This window comes from Cinclus cinclus, chromosome Z (genome assembly GCF_963662255.1).
Source record: "Cinclus cinclus chromosome Z, bCinCin1.1, whole genome shotgun sequence".
Classification (NCBI taxonomy): domain Eukaryota; kingdom Metazoa; phylum Chordata; class Aves; order Passeriformes; family Cinclidae; genus Cinclus; species Cinclus cinclus.
Window position 1 is genome coordinate 25,723,540 of NC_085084.1, and position 12,220 is coordinate 25,735,759.

General features: G+C 36.4%; 1 protein-coding gene across 1 annotated transcript in view; it reads right to left on the reverse strand.

Moving 5' to 3' along the window:
- Positions 1-12,220, reverse strand: part of CAMK4 (calcium/calmodulin dependent protein kinase IV) — a 152,446-nt gene that overhangs the window by 80,510 nt on the left and 59,716 nt on the right. Inside the window, exon 2 of the mRNA XM_062513013.1 lies at positions 4,487-4,565. Within this exon, the coding sequence (XP_062368997.1) occupies positions 4,487-4,565 (79 nt within the window). The remainder of the gene's footprint in view (positions 1-4,486; positions 4,566-12,220) is intronic.

A 12,220-nucleotide genomic window follows, 5' to 3' on the forward strand; every position in this document is an offset into this window, starting at 1 on the left:
TTCCCAGAGTATGTATTCCTTGAAAGCTGTTGCTCAGTTTCAGATCTGAGGAAAAATTGATGGGCCTGAACATTTGTCTGATTTTGAATATCAACCAGTCTGCAAGAAAAATACCACTTCACATATACTGATTTTGATAAAAGTGCAGCAGAAGTATTATATAAGCATCACAAACTGTGTGAGGGAGGATGCCCACACATAAAAAAGGAGGAAATCAAAATAAAAATTCTCCAAAACAGTCTCTGTACTTGTATGTCTCATTGACTGAGACAGACAGGGTCTAATATTTCATAATACTTAATTGCTCTTAGGGGACAGAACCTATCAATTAGAACCTAGAAATATTAACCAGGCTAGCCTTCAAAGCATTGCTGAGAAGCAAATCAAATAAATATTATCACATTTTTATGAAGAAAAAGTTGAAACCAAAAGAAATGCTGGGAATATGCTAGGACCCAGGCAACAGACAACCGGCTCAGAATCCTATTCTCCTTTCAGCAGACCACTTTGCTTTATTGCGATGGCAGCTCCAAAATTACTTCAGTTGCAGTAGTTAGCACTTGGTAGACCTGTAATGTAGGCAGGCACTTGGTGTCTTAGTTTAGAAACCATGTAACAGAGTCCATATGTTCTCATCACTAATTTTAAAGCAACTTGTCCAGACTCAGGTATGAAATTTAAGGTAGAGGTGGATCTAATTTCTTGGAAGGCATTCACCTACCCAGATTATGAGATAATGCCCAGGCTGCTTAGCTTCCTCAAAACACACCAAAAGGCAGAAAAGCAGGTGAGAGAGTTCCTATAAAAAACACCACATGTTTATGTTTGCTTTCTTAGAGAACTGCATTCTTCCAATATGATCCACATGCTATATGTTGTTTACAGCAGCAACCATTCCAGAATGACTGGTTGTAAATATCACATAAATTTTAAGTCTCAGTTTAAGAGCAGTAAGAACAATTTTTGTAAAGTGTATCCTGAAGATACTCCACTTTTCTGTAGCACTGAGTCATCAAGGAGAGGTAAAATGCAAAGTGAAAAGCAAAACAATCTCATATTTGCTATTTCAACTGTAAAAGTTCATCACAGTACTCTGCTCATTTGATGACTTTTTCTGAAGTGCTATGTGATCTGCTTTTGCTTCATGAAATAGCTTTCTCCCTAAAATTACATGGTTCATATCTTCATATTTACTACTTGTGTGGAATTTAAGAGATCTGCTAAACATAGCAAATGAGCATGCAATACATCTCTCAGTTATGCACAGGAACTAAGTACAAAGGTTGAATGAGGAAATCATAAGCAATATTTTTGCATTCTTATTCATATGACCCATGGATGTTGGGTTTAAAATTCTTTTTTCTGGTAGCTCATGAGAACCATTACAAATTTTATTTCTTATATATTATGGGAGAGTGTCTCTCCTGCTAATTCAAAAATCAGGGTTTTTTTGGACCTCTTTAACCCTTCTGACAGTTGTCTTTTAGCAGCTCTAGAAGTTAAAGTTCTAACTTGTCTCTTAGTTTCCCAACTTTGTTATTCAGACACTTCAGGTGTAAGAACCAGAGGTATTGCTTGAACTAAATTTTATTCACCATAAGTGTAGTTAAAGGATTTGAAACTACTCCTAAATCTGGTCTGAATTTGACAAAACTAAAATCAACAGAAACTGGAAGCATTTTGCTTCAATAATTTTGAAGCAGTAAAAAGCCTTTTTTCCTCCTCCCTTTGAAATTGTAGACAATTTATATTAATGGTTAAGAATTATTAAACCTCTTAACTGAAAGATAGTATTATGAACTCTTCCTTTTATTTTAGTCACAGGGAAAGGTTTGTATAAATGTTTTATTCTGTTACTCTTTGATGGTTTAACTAGTAATAAAAAAATCCTAATCCACAGACGAAACCACCCATGCCCCCCAGACACTAGCAGAAATTAGCAAAATAATCTACAATTTATTAAACAAGATGGTAAAAACATATTAATTGCAGAACCTTCTAGAAACTCAAACCCCTGTACAAGCATGTATTCTCAGAACTGGTTGAAAGGTCTTGCCCAAATTTTATTTGCTCTTGAATGAGAATGTCTTAATAATGCAAAATGAAAAATTACTCATCCTGTTTAAATGAAAATAACACTGATAGCTGCTTTATGTTTCTTGCAGTCTGTTCCAAGTGGACTACTTCAGTCGTAAAGGATCATGTATTCTTACTTAAACAGTTCCCTTGGGACAAAACTAATAATTTCTAATGCTTTATTCAAATTATAGCACTTTAGTGATCATCACTCAGAAATCTGGAGCTGGCCATCAGCTCCTAATCACACATCGCTTATTATCACTTGCAGAGCCATCTGGACCATCCTGTCCCTGTCCCTCACTTTGTTTTTACAGATCTATTCCTCAGAGAGTCAGTCTATTTCAGAGCAGCAGGCTATTTCCATTCAGTCAGTCAGTTTGAATGGAAAAATCAAGAGTATTTGCCCTTTTGTCATCTTTCTTCATCTTCTAATTTCATGTGCTCTTCAGAGTTCCCTTATGCACATTTATGAAGGGAATTGAAGAAATGGGAGTCTACCAAAAACAATCACAGGCTTTTCTCTTCCTCACATCCCTTTTATTCCACTATTGAACTACCATTCTTTTTCCAAATGCTTTCAAAAAGCCAACAGAAAACTTAAGCTGATCAACATTTTAGTATATGACTTGGCCCACATATGGTTATTTTTATACTGAGATATTCTGAGCAAAGATCAGACCTCCTGCTGTAGGAGCACTCTAAGATGGATAGTTCAGTCCCTGTGATAATAATTAATTATCTCTAAATTGGACAGACACAAGCAGCGACACATCCTTAAAGCATAGTCTCCCATATTCTCATTTATACAGAACAGCTCAGTTGTGTAAGAGGATTACTTGTTTTCATAGCAAAACATCGCAAAGTGCATCAATTACACTGGACAGGCTCAGCTCTGTGAACTGCTTAACCATACTGCTAATATAAGCAAGGCTGCATTAAGCCAAGCTATTGCTGATGTGAAAAAAATTTACATAACTATAGTAATTTCCTTCACTGCCATTAGAAAAAAAAAATCAAGCCTGTGCTACAGTAAGTCTACCAAAGTCTAAACTGACTAGTTTCAGACACAAATAAATAGATCTAGCATAAATGTGACAATTGTAAACATGAATTAATTTCATGAAGGCAAAAAGATCAAAAGGCAGAGAAATATTTTTAAGAAATATAGTTCTCTCTAGTGCATTTCAGAATGAGAATTATAGGACAGTATACTCCTAAAACATTATGGGAATCACTGGCATAATGAACAGATGAAACCTCAAAAATTCTCTGCCCTACCATAGGAACAGCAGAACATAAGCCGCAGCAATGCACATGCTCTGCTTATTCCAGTGTACCAGATATAAATTCAAAAGCAGCACACATAAATAAATCTGTATCAGTTTAAACCTTGACTTATGTTCAAAGATGACAAATTAATGCCTACATTTTACTCATGTGAAACCCATTAATTATGTCTTGCATTGAGACCACCAGTGAAGTCACCATTTGGACGTGTTTACGCCTACCCACCCATCCTTATGCTTCTACATGTGAATGTTCCTGAACATTATGGAATAATGAATGTTCTAACACTGGAATAAACTGAATCAAAACCAGTCATGAATAAATATCACGTACATGCCTCACAGATTTCTTGCTTTCTCTTAGACTTCTCTTCACATCCTAGGAATATGAACTGCTCTATCCTATGCCCCACCCTCTTTCTGCATGGAGTCTCTCAATCCATGATTTGCCTTCCCTCTCTTAGTCTTTCTTCTTGCTTTCCACCATCTATTTTTCAGAACATACAAAAATAGCTGAAGTGTGACATATATGGAGCTCTAAAAATAAATTATCACCTCAACTGGTTCTCCAGCAATTTTGTAGTCATAAAAAATCCACTACAAAATATTTTAATTTTACTTCGGTTTGAATTGGTGCTTTAATCAGTTTCTGGAAAAATATTAATTGTGTCATGGCATTTTTCTAGCAAAACAGTGTATTAAATGAAATTTAAAAAAACACTGAATATTTAAATTATTCAAAGTGTCCTTTTTGGGTTTTTTAGTGAAAGAAAAAGACGTATTTTTTCTAAATTTTTTTTTTTTGCCAAATCCTAGTGTGCATGAATAATACCAGCTGAGGGTACAAGCCAGATTTGTGAGGATAAGGAATTCAAATACAGTATTGTTACCTCTAACAGCTGTTTTAGTGATGAGGAGCCAAACCTCATTCATGGAAAATATAAGCTTAGCAATTTATAATCCTAAATCTAGCACATTTTCCCCACATGAATAAACTGCACCAAAAAACCCACAAAAAACAAACAAACAAACAAAACCCAAATCAAAATAAAACAAAACAAAACACAAAAGCCCAGAATCTCAAACATATTCCAAAGCAAAGCAAAACAAAAATGACTTACTGTCTTCTTCAACATTTTGACGGCGTAAGGTTTCTGGGTCCCTTTCTGCCTGCATCTGTAGACAACGGATGTAGCCCCACTAAATTTAAAATAAATAAAATAAAATTTAAAAAAAAAAAAAGGAAGAATAGTTGGGTTGTACACACAACTTTTTGAATCTGTCAATAAACAGAGTTGCCTACATTTTCTACTCCTCCCAGTTTGGGCAAAACTACCTCACTTTTCCCCACAGATGCAATAAACCCTCCCCCCCAAAACCCAAGAAGTGTCAAAACTGCTCTGTGTTTAACTAGCGAACCTCAGCAGAGTTTAACATCCTGTTTGGTCACACATTTTACTGTCACATGGCAATTCCGGGAGGTTTCCTTGGATAATGAACACATCTTGCCTTTGCTAAGGCAACACATTTGCAACAATAAGTTACCTTATGGGTTTTTTTTCACTAATTGTTGATGGTAGCAATGGTGAGCCAGAACAGAAAATTTTTGCCCTGCTCCTTGCCCAGTGGACCAAAAAGTCAAATTTGGCACCAAATGGATGAAGCAGCACCTTAGGTTAATTCAGGGGAAACTGGTGGGACTTGTTCACATCAAAAGTGCACTGGACTCACATCTTCTGCTTGTCTTCAAGGTGTAATTACTTGAGTGCGTAAAGAGTACTCATAACATAAAAGTACTGCTCTGCTGGAAGGAAGGCACTTCTCTGAAAGGGTAGGTGGGGCAGATGGTCTCCAGATAAAGGCTCAACTTGTTAATGTCAAGGAAGGGCCCTGATCTCTATGAATTACTAAAGAGAGGTGAAATCTCTGGCAAACTCAAACTGGCTACAACAAACCATTCAGATACCCGTTTTCTACCCAAAATGGATGCACTGAATTGCCATCACTGAATTTAAGGCATTTTGGAAGCTTCCTGCCCTCAGACCTACTCCAAGACTCAGCACTCCTAAGTAGCTGCATATTTTTAAGGTAGAGGGTACTGCAGTTATCATATATGACCTCCTGAACAACCATTGCAGAACTGCATACAGAAACTCTGCAGTGAGTGAATTCTCATGCATACCAGATGCCAAACTGCACCACAGATCTGAACTAGAAGAACCCCATCTCAGTAAGTTTACAGGATGCAATCAGAAGTTGCACAACGTCAGGAGCAGCTTTCTTTTAAACAGTAGAATAGCACCGCTGTACTTGATCATAGGAATAAACCTGGGGCACAAGGTTCATTATTCTAGCTGCTGTATAAAGCTACCATGGGTGCCCTGCACTTCTCCCTCCTCAGCATGGGCCAGACAGGTGCCAGACAAGGCTCTGAGTGGGCACGTCCCTATTTTAATAAGTTCATGAGTGAGCACAAGAACAGACGTTTGATTGAGAAGACTTATTTCTGTAAGACCTTTTCATAATGAAAGGTCACTGTCACAAGGGTTATGCAGCTCAGTCATTTGAGGGCTTCTCTGCACCACATATAAATTAATCTTCACTTCATCTCAAATGCTAAAATGATTTGTCTCTCTTAAAAGTATATTGATAAATGTGTGGGAATACTGAGAGCTTCAGCAACTCCCAGGATCATTACATGAATTTAATTAGATCTCCTCTCCTTGGCCAAATCTCCAAAGACTCTATTTAGCAAGAAGAAAAAATATACCACATTATATATATATTTATAATATATATATTATAAAAAAAACCCTCACATCTTTTAAATACAACAAAAACTGTTAAAAGATAGAATTCTAAGAAGGTGCTGTGATAAGGTTTAAATCTTCAGTATTTCACTGCAGGATTGCAATTGGGAAGTCACTGAACAAACTGCAAATCATTCCTGTACCCTGTTTCACATATGTAGAATCCAGTGTAAGCATTAAACTCATCAGTTTACATATGTTCTTACAAAGTAGGCAGCAACCTTTCTAGAAAATACTGTATTTGGGTGAGGGCAGAATTAGATAAGATATCCAGCTGACACCAAATAAATGATCATTCCTGTGCAAATCTCTTCATTTTCACTGCTGCTGTGGCAATGGAGGACAGTCCCTGTCTCTCAGTAAAGCTACTATCAGTATTTGCATTACCAGTTTGCAATGTGGTACTGCAAAGTCTTCCATGTAAATAGCCTATAATACCTAGCCACTAGAATACCCCAGATTATTTAACTGGCTTAGTGATGAGATGGACAGTGCCACCAGCAAGAACAGAGAACATCACACTACCTTTAACAATTAATTTGACTGTACCCAAACCTGTAAGACAGGCAGTATAATGCTTGAAACACATGTAAGACAGATGGAGAGAATCCAGCTGAGCAGTTTGACATCAGGCTCACTAGTCAATATTCAAAACACAAATAGAGGTGCTACTTTGGAAATTATTCTCTATTGTACGGATTTCTGCATATCCCTGGAGTCCTAATTTGGTATAAAATTGATGACAAGGTATTGCAAGCTTGGGAACACTGAAAAATTTTGCTTTTGGTTAACATGGCTATGCCCAGCTCTGACAGACATGCTCCCACTAGCCAGGAGAGAAAACCCCTAACATTAGCTAACAATCAACCCTGCTTTCCTCTTCCATGCCAGAAACCAGAACAGGAAATCAGAAACAGGATGGCAACCTGCTTACACCATGCCTGGCGCTAAAGGCAGCAAAGAGCTATTACTAGTATGGACCTGATTTCTTGTTTCTTTGCTGGTAACGGGATATCTTTGCTTCTTCACAGTTAGAAAAAAAAAAAAAAAGGATGGGGGAGGGACGGAGCAGAAATCAGCCTATGGCTCTTAATGTAAATGTGCAAACAGAACTGCCTCATGCAAATCAGGGTGGTTTGTTTTGCTTCTTATTTTGGCTCCTTGCTGCAGCTTGCTGGTGTAGCTTTCTGCTGAATCAGTACATCCAGCTTTCCTGAGACTTTGTGACTTGGAACATCACCAACTGGAGCAATTCTAGCTTTCATCACCAAAGAGCAGTGGGAAGATTCTGCTGCAAGACTTATGTGAAGCTGAAACAGAGACCTGCTAATTGTAACCTTTTGCCCCTACCCTAAGTTTTTGCAACATCAAACCTTGACTGCCGCCATCGGCCTCTCAGAACTTCCTCTCAAATTTTCGTCAATGAAAACTTCATTGATACATTTGGTCAGAATACACAAATAAACAGAAACCAGGAGTCCTTGTGGCAACATGCCACTTCCCTTGATCATGGAATTCGTGGCCAGGAAAGGCAGACCTCGAGCCTTTCAATGTCCCATTCTCTGCAAGGGGTGTTTCACCTTGTCTGAATGATAAATGTAAATAGTGCTATAGAAAGAGATCACCTATACTCAGTGGTTAAGCCACTTATTTGATAAGCAGCAGACAACATATACAAGAATATTTAATCCTACCCCATTAACAATGTAAATGTGAGAAATTTAGAGGGCCCTGAGCCCAAACAGCTGATAATCACTTGCAGAACTGCATAGCAGTGTATGACTGACAAGTGATCCATTACCAATTCAGGCTAGAGACCAGATATCATATCTCCCATACTCCACAAGATTACTCACTATATTGTGTTTGCCTATTTAGAATTGATTCTGTCAGCTTTTGCCTCTTTGTATTCAGCAAATACATACAAATATATCTATAACTGTATATATATATATATATGCATTTATATGCAATATTTATTATATATATTTGTGTGTAGAAGTGGGCATTTATTTATTTTTAAAGAAAAATGAGGCTTAAAGGAACATCCAGCTGCTGGTTTTTTGCACCTTTGCCTGGAAACAGTCTACCTGAATTCAAAACATAAATTATTTGAAGTCAGTGGAATAAGAAAAATGGGGGGGGGCGGGTCTGTGTATGTAAGAGAAACAATAAAAAGGTATACTCTTGGAATATGTAGTTGGCCAAGTTAAAGAATAGCAATTAGAATTACTGAAAACATTGCCATTCTCCTTTACTGGCACATGTGTTTCAATCTGGAAAGCTGCTAAATGATTCTGTTAAATATTTACTTTTAAAAGCCCAGGTGTAACTGTGATCATGCTGAAGAAGAGCAACAACAACAACAACAACAAGAGATGAATTTACTGTGAAGATGCCCAAATGGTTTACTATAAAAATGTTTCTATACATGCGTATATATATATATAGATATATATATATATATATATATATATATATATAGAACTTACAAAAACCTGAAAATAATGTATACATCTTAACGACTTGGTCATAATGGACAACAAAAACACTCACTTTTGTGATGCCACCTACAATGAAGACAGTGACAACATATCCGAAAGCTCATAATGTCCTGTGCGTGGAATGTATCACAGCTAAGGCACACACAACCCAGTAATAGCACAGAAATAGTTTTCCTGAAGTACAAATACTTCAGTGACATGATAAATTCACTCAGCCATTAGTCAAGCAATGTAAGTATGTACCACTACATAAATCAGAATAGACTAAAATTCAAGAACTGACCTCTGCACGTGTGTTGTCTAACACATGAACTTAAAAATGCTTTTAAAATATTTAAAATGTGCAAAACATTCTGCTCTCTCCCCACCCATCTTTCATTATACAATTGGTTGAGAATTCTGGATTATTTTTCCTATTATTATATTATATTATACTATATTATTCCTATTAATAAACTCAGTTATTACGGAGTTTCCAATCATTTCCTAAGGACACTGTTTTAAAGGCTGGGCAGCAGCACCACAGTGCTCTGCCTGTGATGAGGACTCCAGACTGCAAGACTGAGAGAAAAGGAACGGGCACACTTCAAATACATGCAGTCAAAAATAGTGGTGTCAGCACAGATGGAAGGAAGGCAGGGACAGCCAGGAGGGGTGTTAAGGAGGTGGAAGTGATCAGCAGAATTTGCACATAAAGGAGAAAATGCAATTTGCAGGATCTTGCAGTGGAGCCTGGCAGAGAGAGAAAATGCAAAGCAAGAAAAGACAGAATTTGACTCGGTTTGGAGAAAGCATTTCTTCTCTGAGAGCATAAAAAGCTTCTGCCATTGAAACAGGAAAGGCAACCAATATTAAATGCAGCCATATGTTTATTTGGCCATAGATAGGTTGTAAAAGTAAATTCCTCAAACTTCAGTTTTTAAAATAAAATAACACATATTGGCAGTAATTTCATTGTAAGAAGGAAATTCTGTCTTTTCAAAAGTAGGTCAGCATTTCCACACCATGCCCACTCATCCTAGTTTTTATATTGCCTTTGAATCAACCCATTACAAATGCAGTCCTCAATGTAATCTCCAGTAAATTTCATCAGTATTAAATTCCTTAAATTTTGAACTTATTTTTAAAAATTAAATTAGTTTGTGCTTCATGCATTCAAACAATAATTCCACATTCGTGTTTGTCCAATAAAAACAGGTGAAAGAATCCTTGGTCCCAAGAAAACTGCACCTGGTACAAAGCCATGGAAATCTGTGCTACCAAAACTGCAGTAAGAAATCAAAGTCCATTATAGGTTTCCACAAAGAATACTGATTTCTTCGTACAGTTTAGAGAAGTATAAAGTTAAAGTACATCAATTTACTTTTTCTTAGATATACACTAAAAGGTCAAAATGGATTTATAGAAATCAAATTACTATTCCTAGACTTCAAAATTAAACATCCTAGTTAAAGTTTAAAAACTGGACAGAACAAAACAAACAACAACAAAAAAGAGAAAATCTATGAGAGAGGAATTAAATTTAGGTTAAAATTTATTTATTTAGTAAAATAATATTTATTTTTTTATTTAGTAAAAATTAATCCATGAGTTAGAGGAATTAAAATTAGGTTAAAAGTGCATATTCAGTGGCATTATTAATATTGCCTTCACTTTAAACAGTACATATAGGTATGTACATACAGGAAATTCTCACAACTTGTATTTCATGTAGAAGTATCAAACAATCTCTTTCTACAGTAATCTGACAAGCAATTCTTAATTTATTTAAATCTAATCTCAAAGCTTTCTCTAAATATCAATTATCTACATATACACGACTTGCAGGCAATTGCAAGCAACTGCAGCCCTTCCTTCCCCCTCATTGTTTCATGATTTGTAAACAAAACGGAAAATTTCACAAAGCATATATCATTCAGGAGCACCAAAAAGCCTTGGATTCCCACATTCTATCAGGAATAAAACAAATCTTTAAAGAAGGCAAGATTAGTGGAAAAAATGTACACATTTCTGAAAAGGAAATCTAATTCCATTGCATTCCAGGGTTCTGGACAGTTTGATTTTTAGAATGAAAGCTTCCATACCTTTTCAGGTTTTTTTTTGTTTTGTTTTGTTTTGTTTTGTTTTTTTAATATTACTTTTAGTTGCTGAGTAGAGTTTCTAATATTTGAAATGAAAGGACTTTTTAGCAATTGTTCAGGCTGGCCTGCAAAGGCAATACAATAGTCCAACAAGATATTTTTGATAATCAGCCTTCATTGCATTCAGGAGATAAAAGGAGCCTTTAAAAGCACAGCGTAAAAAATCTCCTTTAAAAGGCAATATGCACAACAAAAGACATACACCATTAAAACAAAAACAAAAACAAAACAAAAAAACCCCAAAATCTGTAAGCAAACTGGTGCTTGCCAATATTCTTGAACCTGTAACTGCCACAGATAATTTATAGAACTGTAATTCTTTAGACATGGCTGGTGAAACACTAATTAAATTTAGGATGGCTGGTGAAACACTAATTAAAATGCAGTAGTTCAAGCCACTCCTGCTGAGGTGGCTGGACCAGCAGCTGATAATTCCTGCTGGGACTGCAGCACCATATTTCTAACTTGCTTCCAGTGGAGCTCCTCCCTCAAGTATTGCAGGAAATTTATAGAAAAAGATCTCTATCCCACAGAGAGGCTAAACACTGCTACACCTGGCTTTTTATCCTGGCTCTTATACCTCGTGCCCTTTTAAACCACGGGAAATCAGTTAGGAGTCACATTAGCTGCATTTATCCATATCCATATTAACATTAGAAAATTTCCCCCACATCAAATGCTACTTCTTAAATTTCTGTTTAGCTGGTAGGTAAATACTGAGGACAAGAAAGAGACCAGCAGCACTGAGACTGGCTTCCCTACCTTTCACTGAGGGGAAATAGCTGACCCAAACCTACTAATAGAGCAACAATCATTATCTCCAGCATTAATTTGAAAGTACGAAAGCAAAACCCAAACTACACAGAGGTTACTGCCGTACTGTATGTACATTACTCCTCTTGGAGAAACCCAACTTTCTGAAATTTAGGTTCCAAAAAAACTTCAGGTAAGACTGCTGAAATGCAGATATGAGGTGAAGATTAGAGTACTTCCTAAAGCACTGTGTAAGAAAAATGTATAGAAAATGCATCAATCATTTTTCTTTTTCCATTAGCCATCTTCTAATATGTTGGGTCAGACTGCACATTGGAATAGCTGTATTTCTAAAACAGTCTGGAAATTCTCAGTAGGAAACCCAATTATTTTCCTACCAAGTCAGAAAAAAACATGTCACTTAAACTTTGGCTAAAACTGAACTTACAATAGTAAGGGAGTTGACTTTCAACATGAAGCTCTTGAAGTCCAACAGACCCAGAAACTGATTTTGAAATTTCACTTGGAAATTAGTTTTCCTTGAGAATGTTCTTCTCTTTGCAGGGACTGGAGAGTTCTAAGCTATCTATGTTTAAGCAGTTCAGTGAAATAAGGAAAGGAAAGTTTAGGAAAGTTTAGGAAAGGAA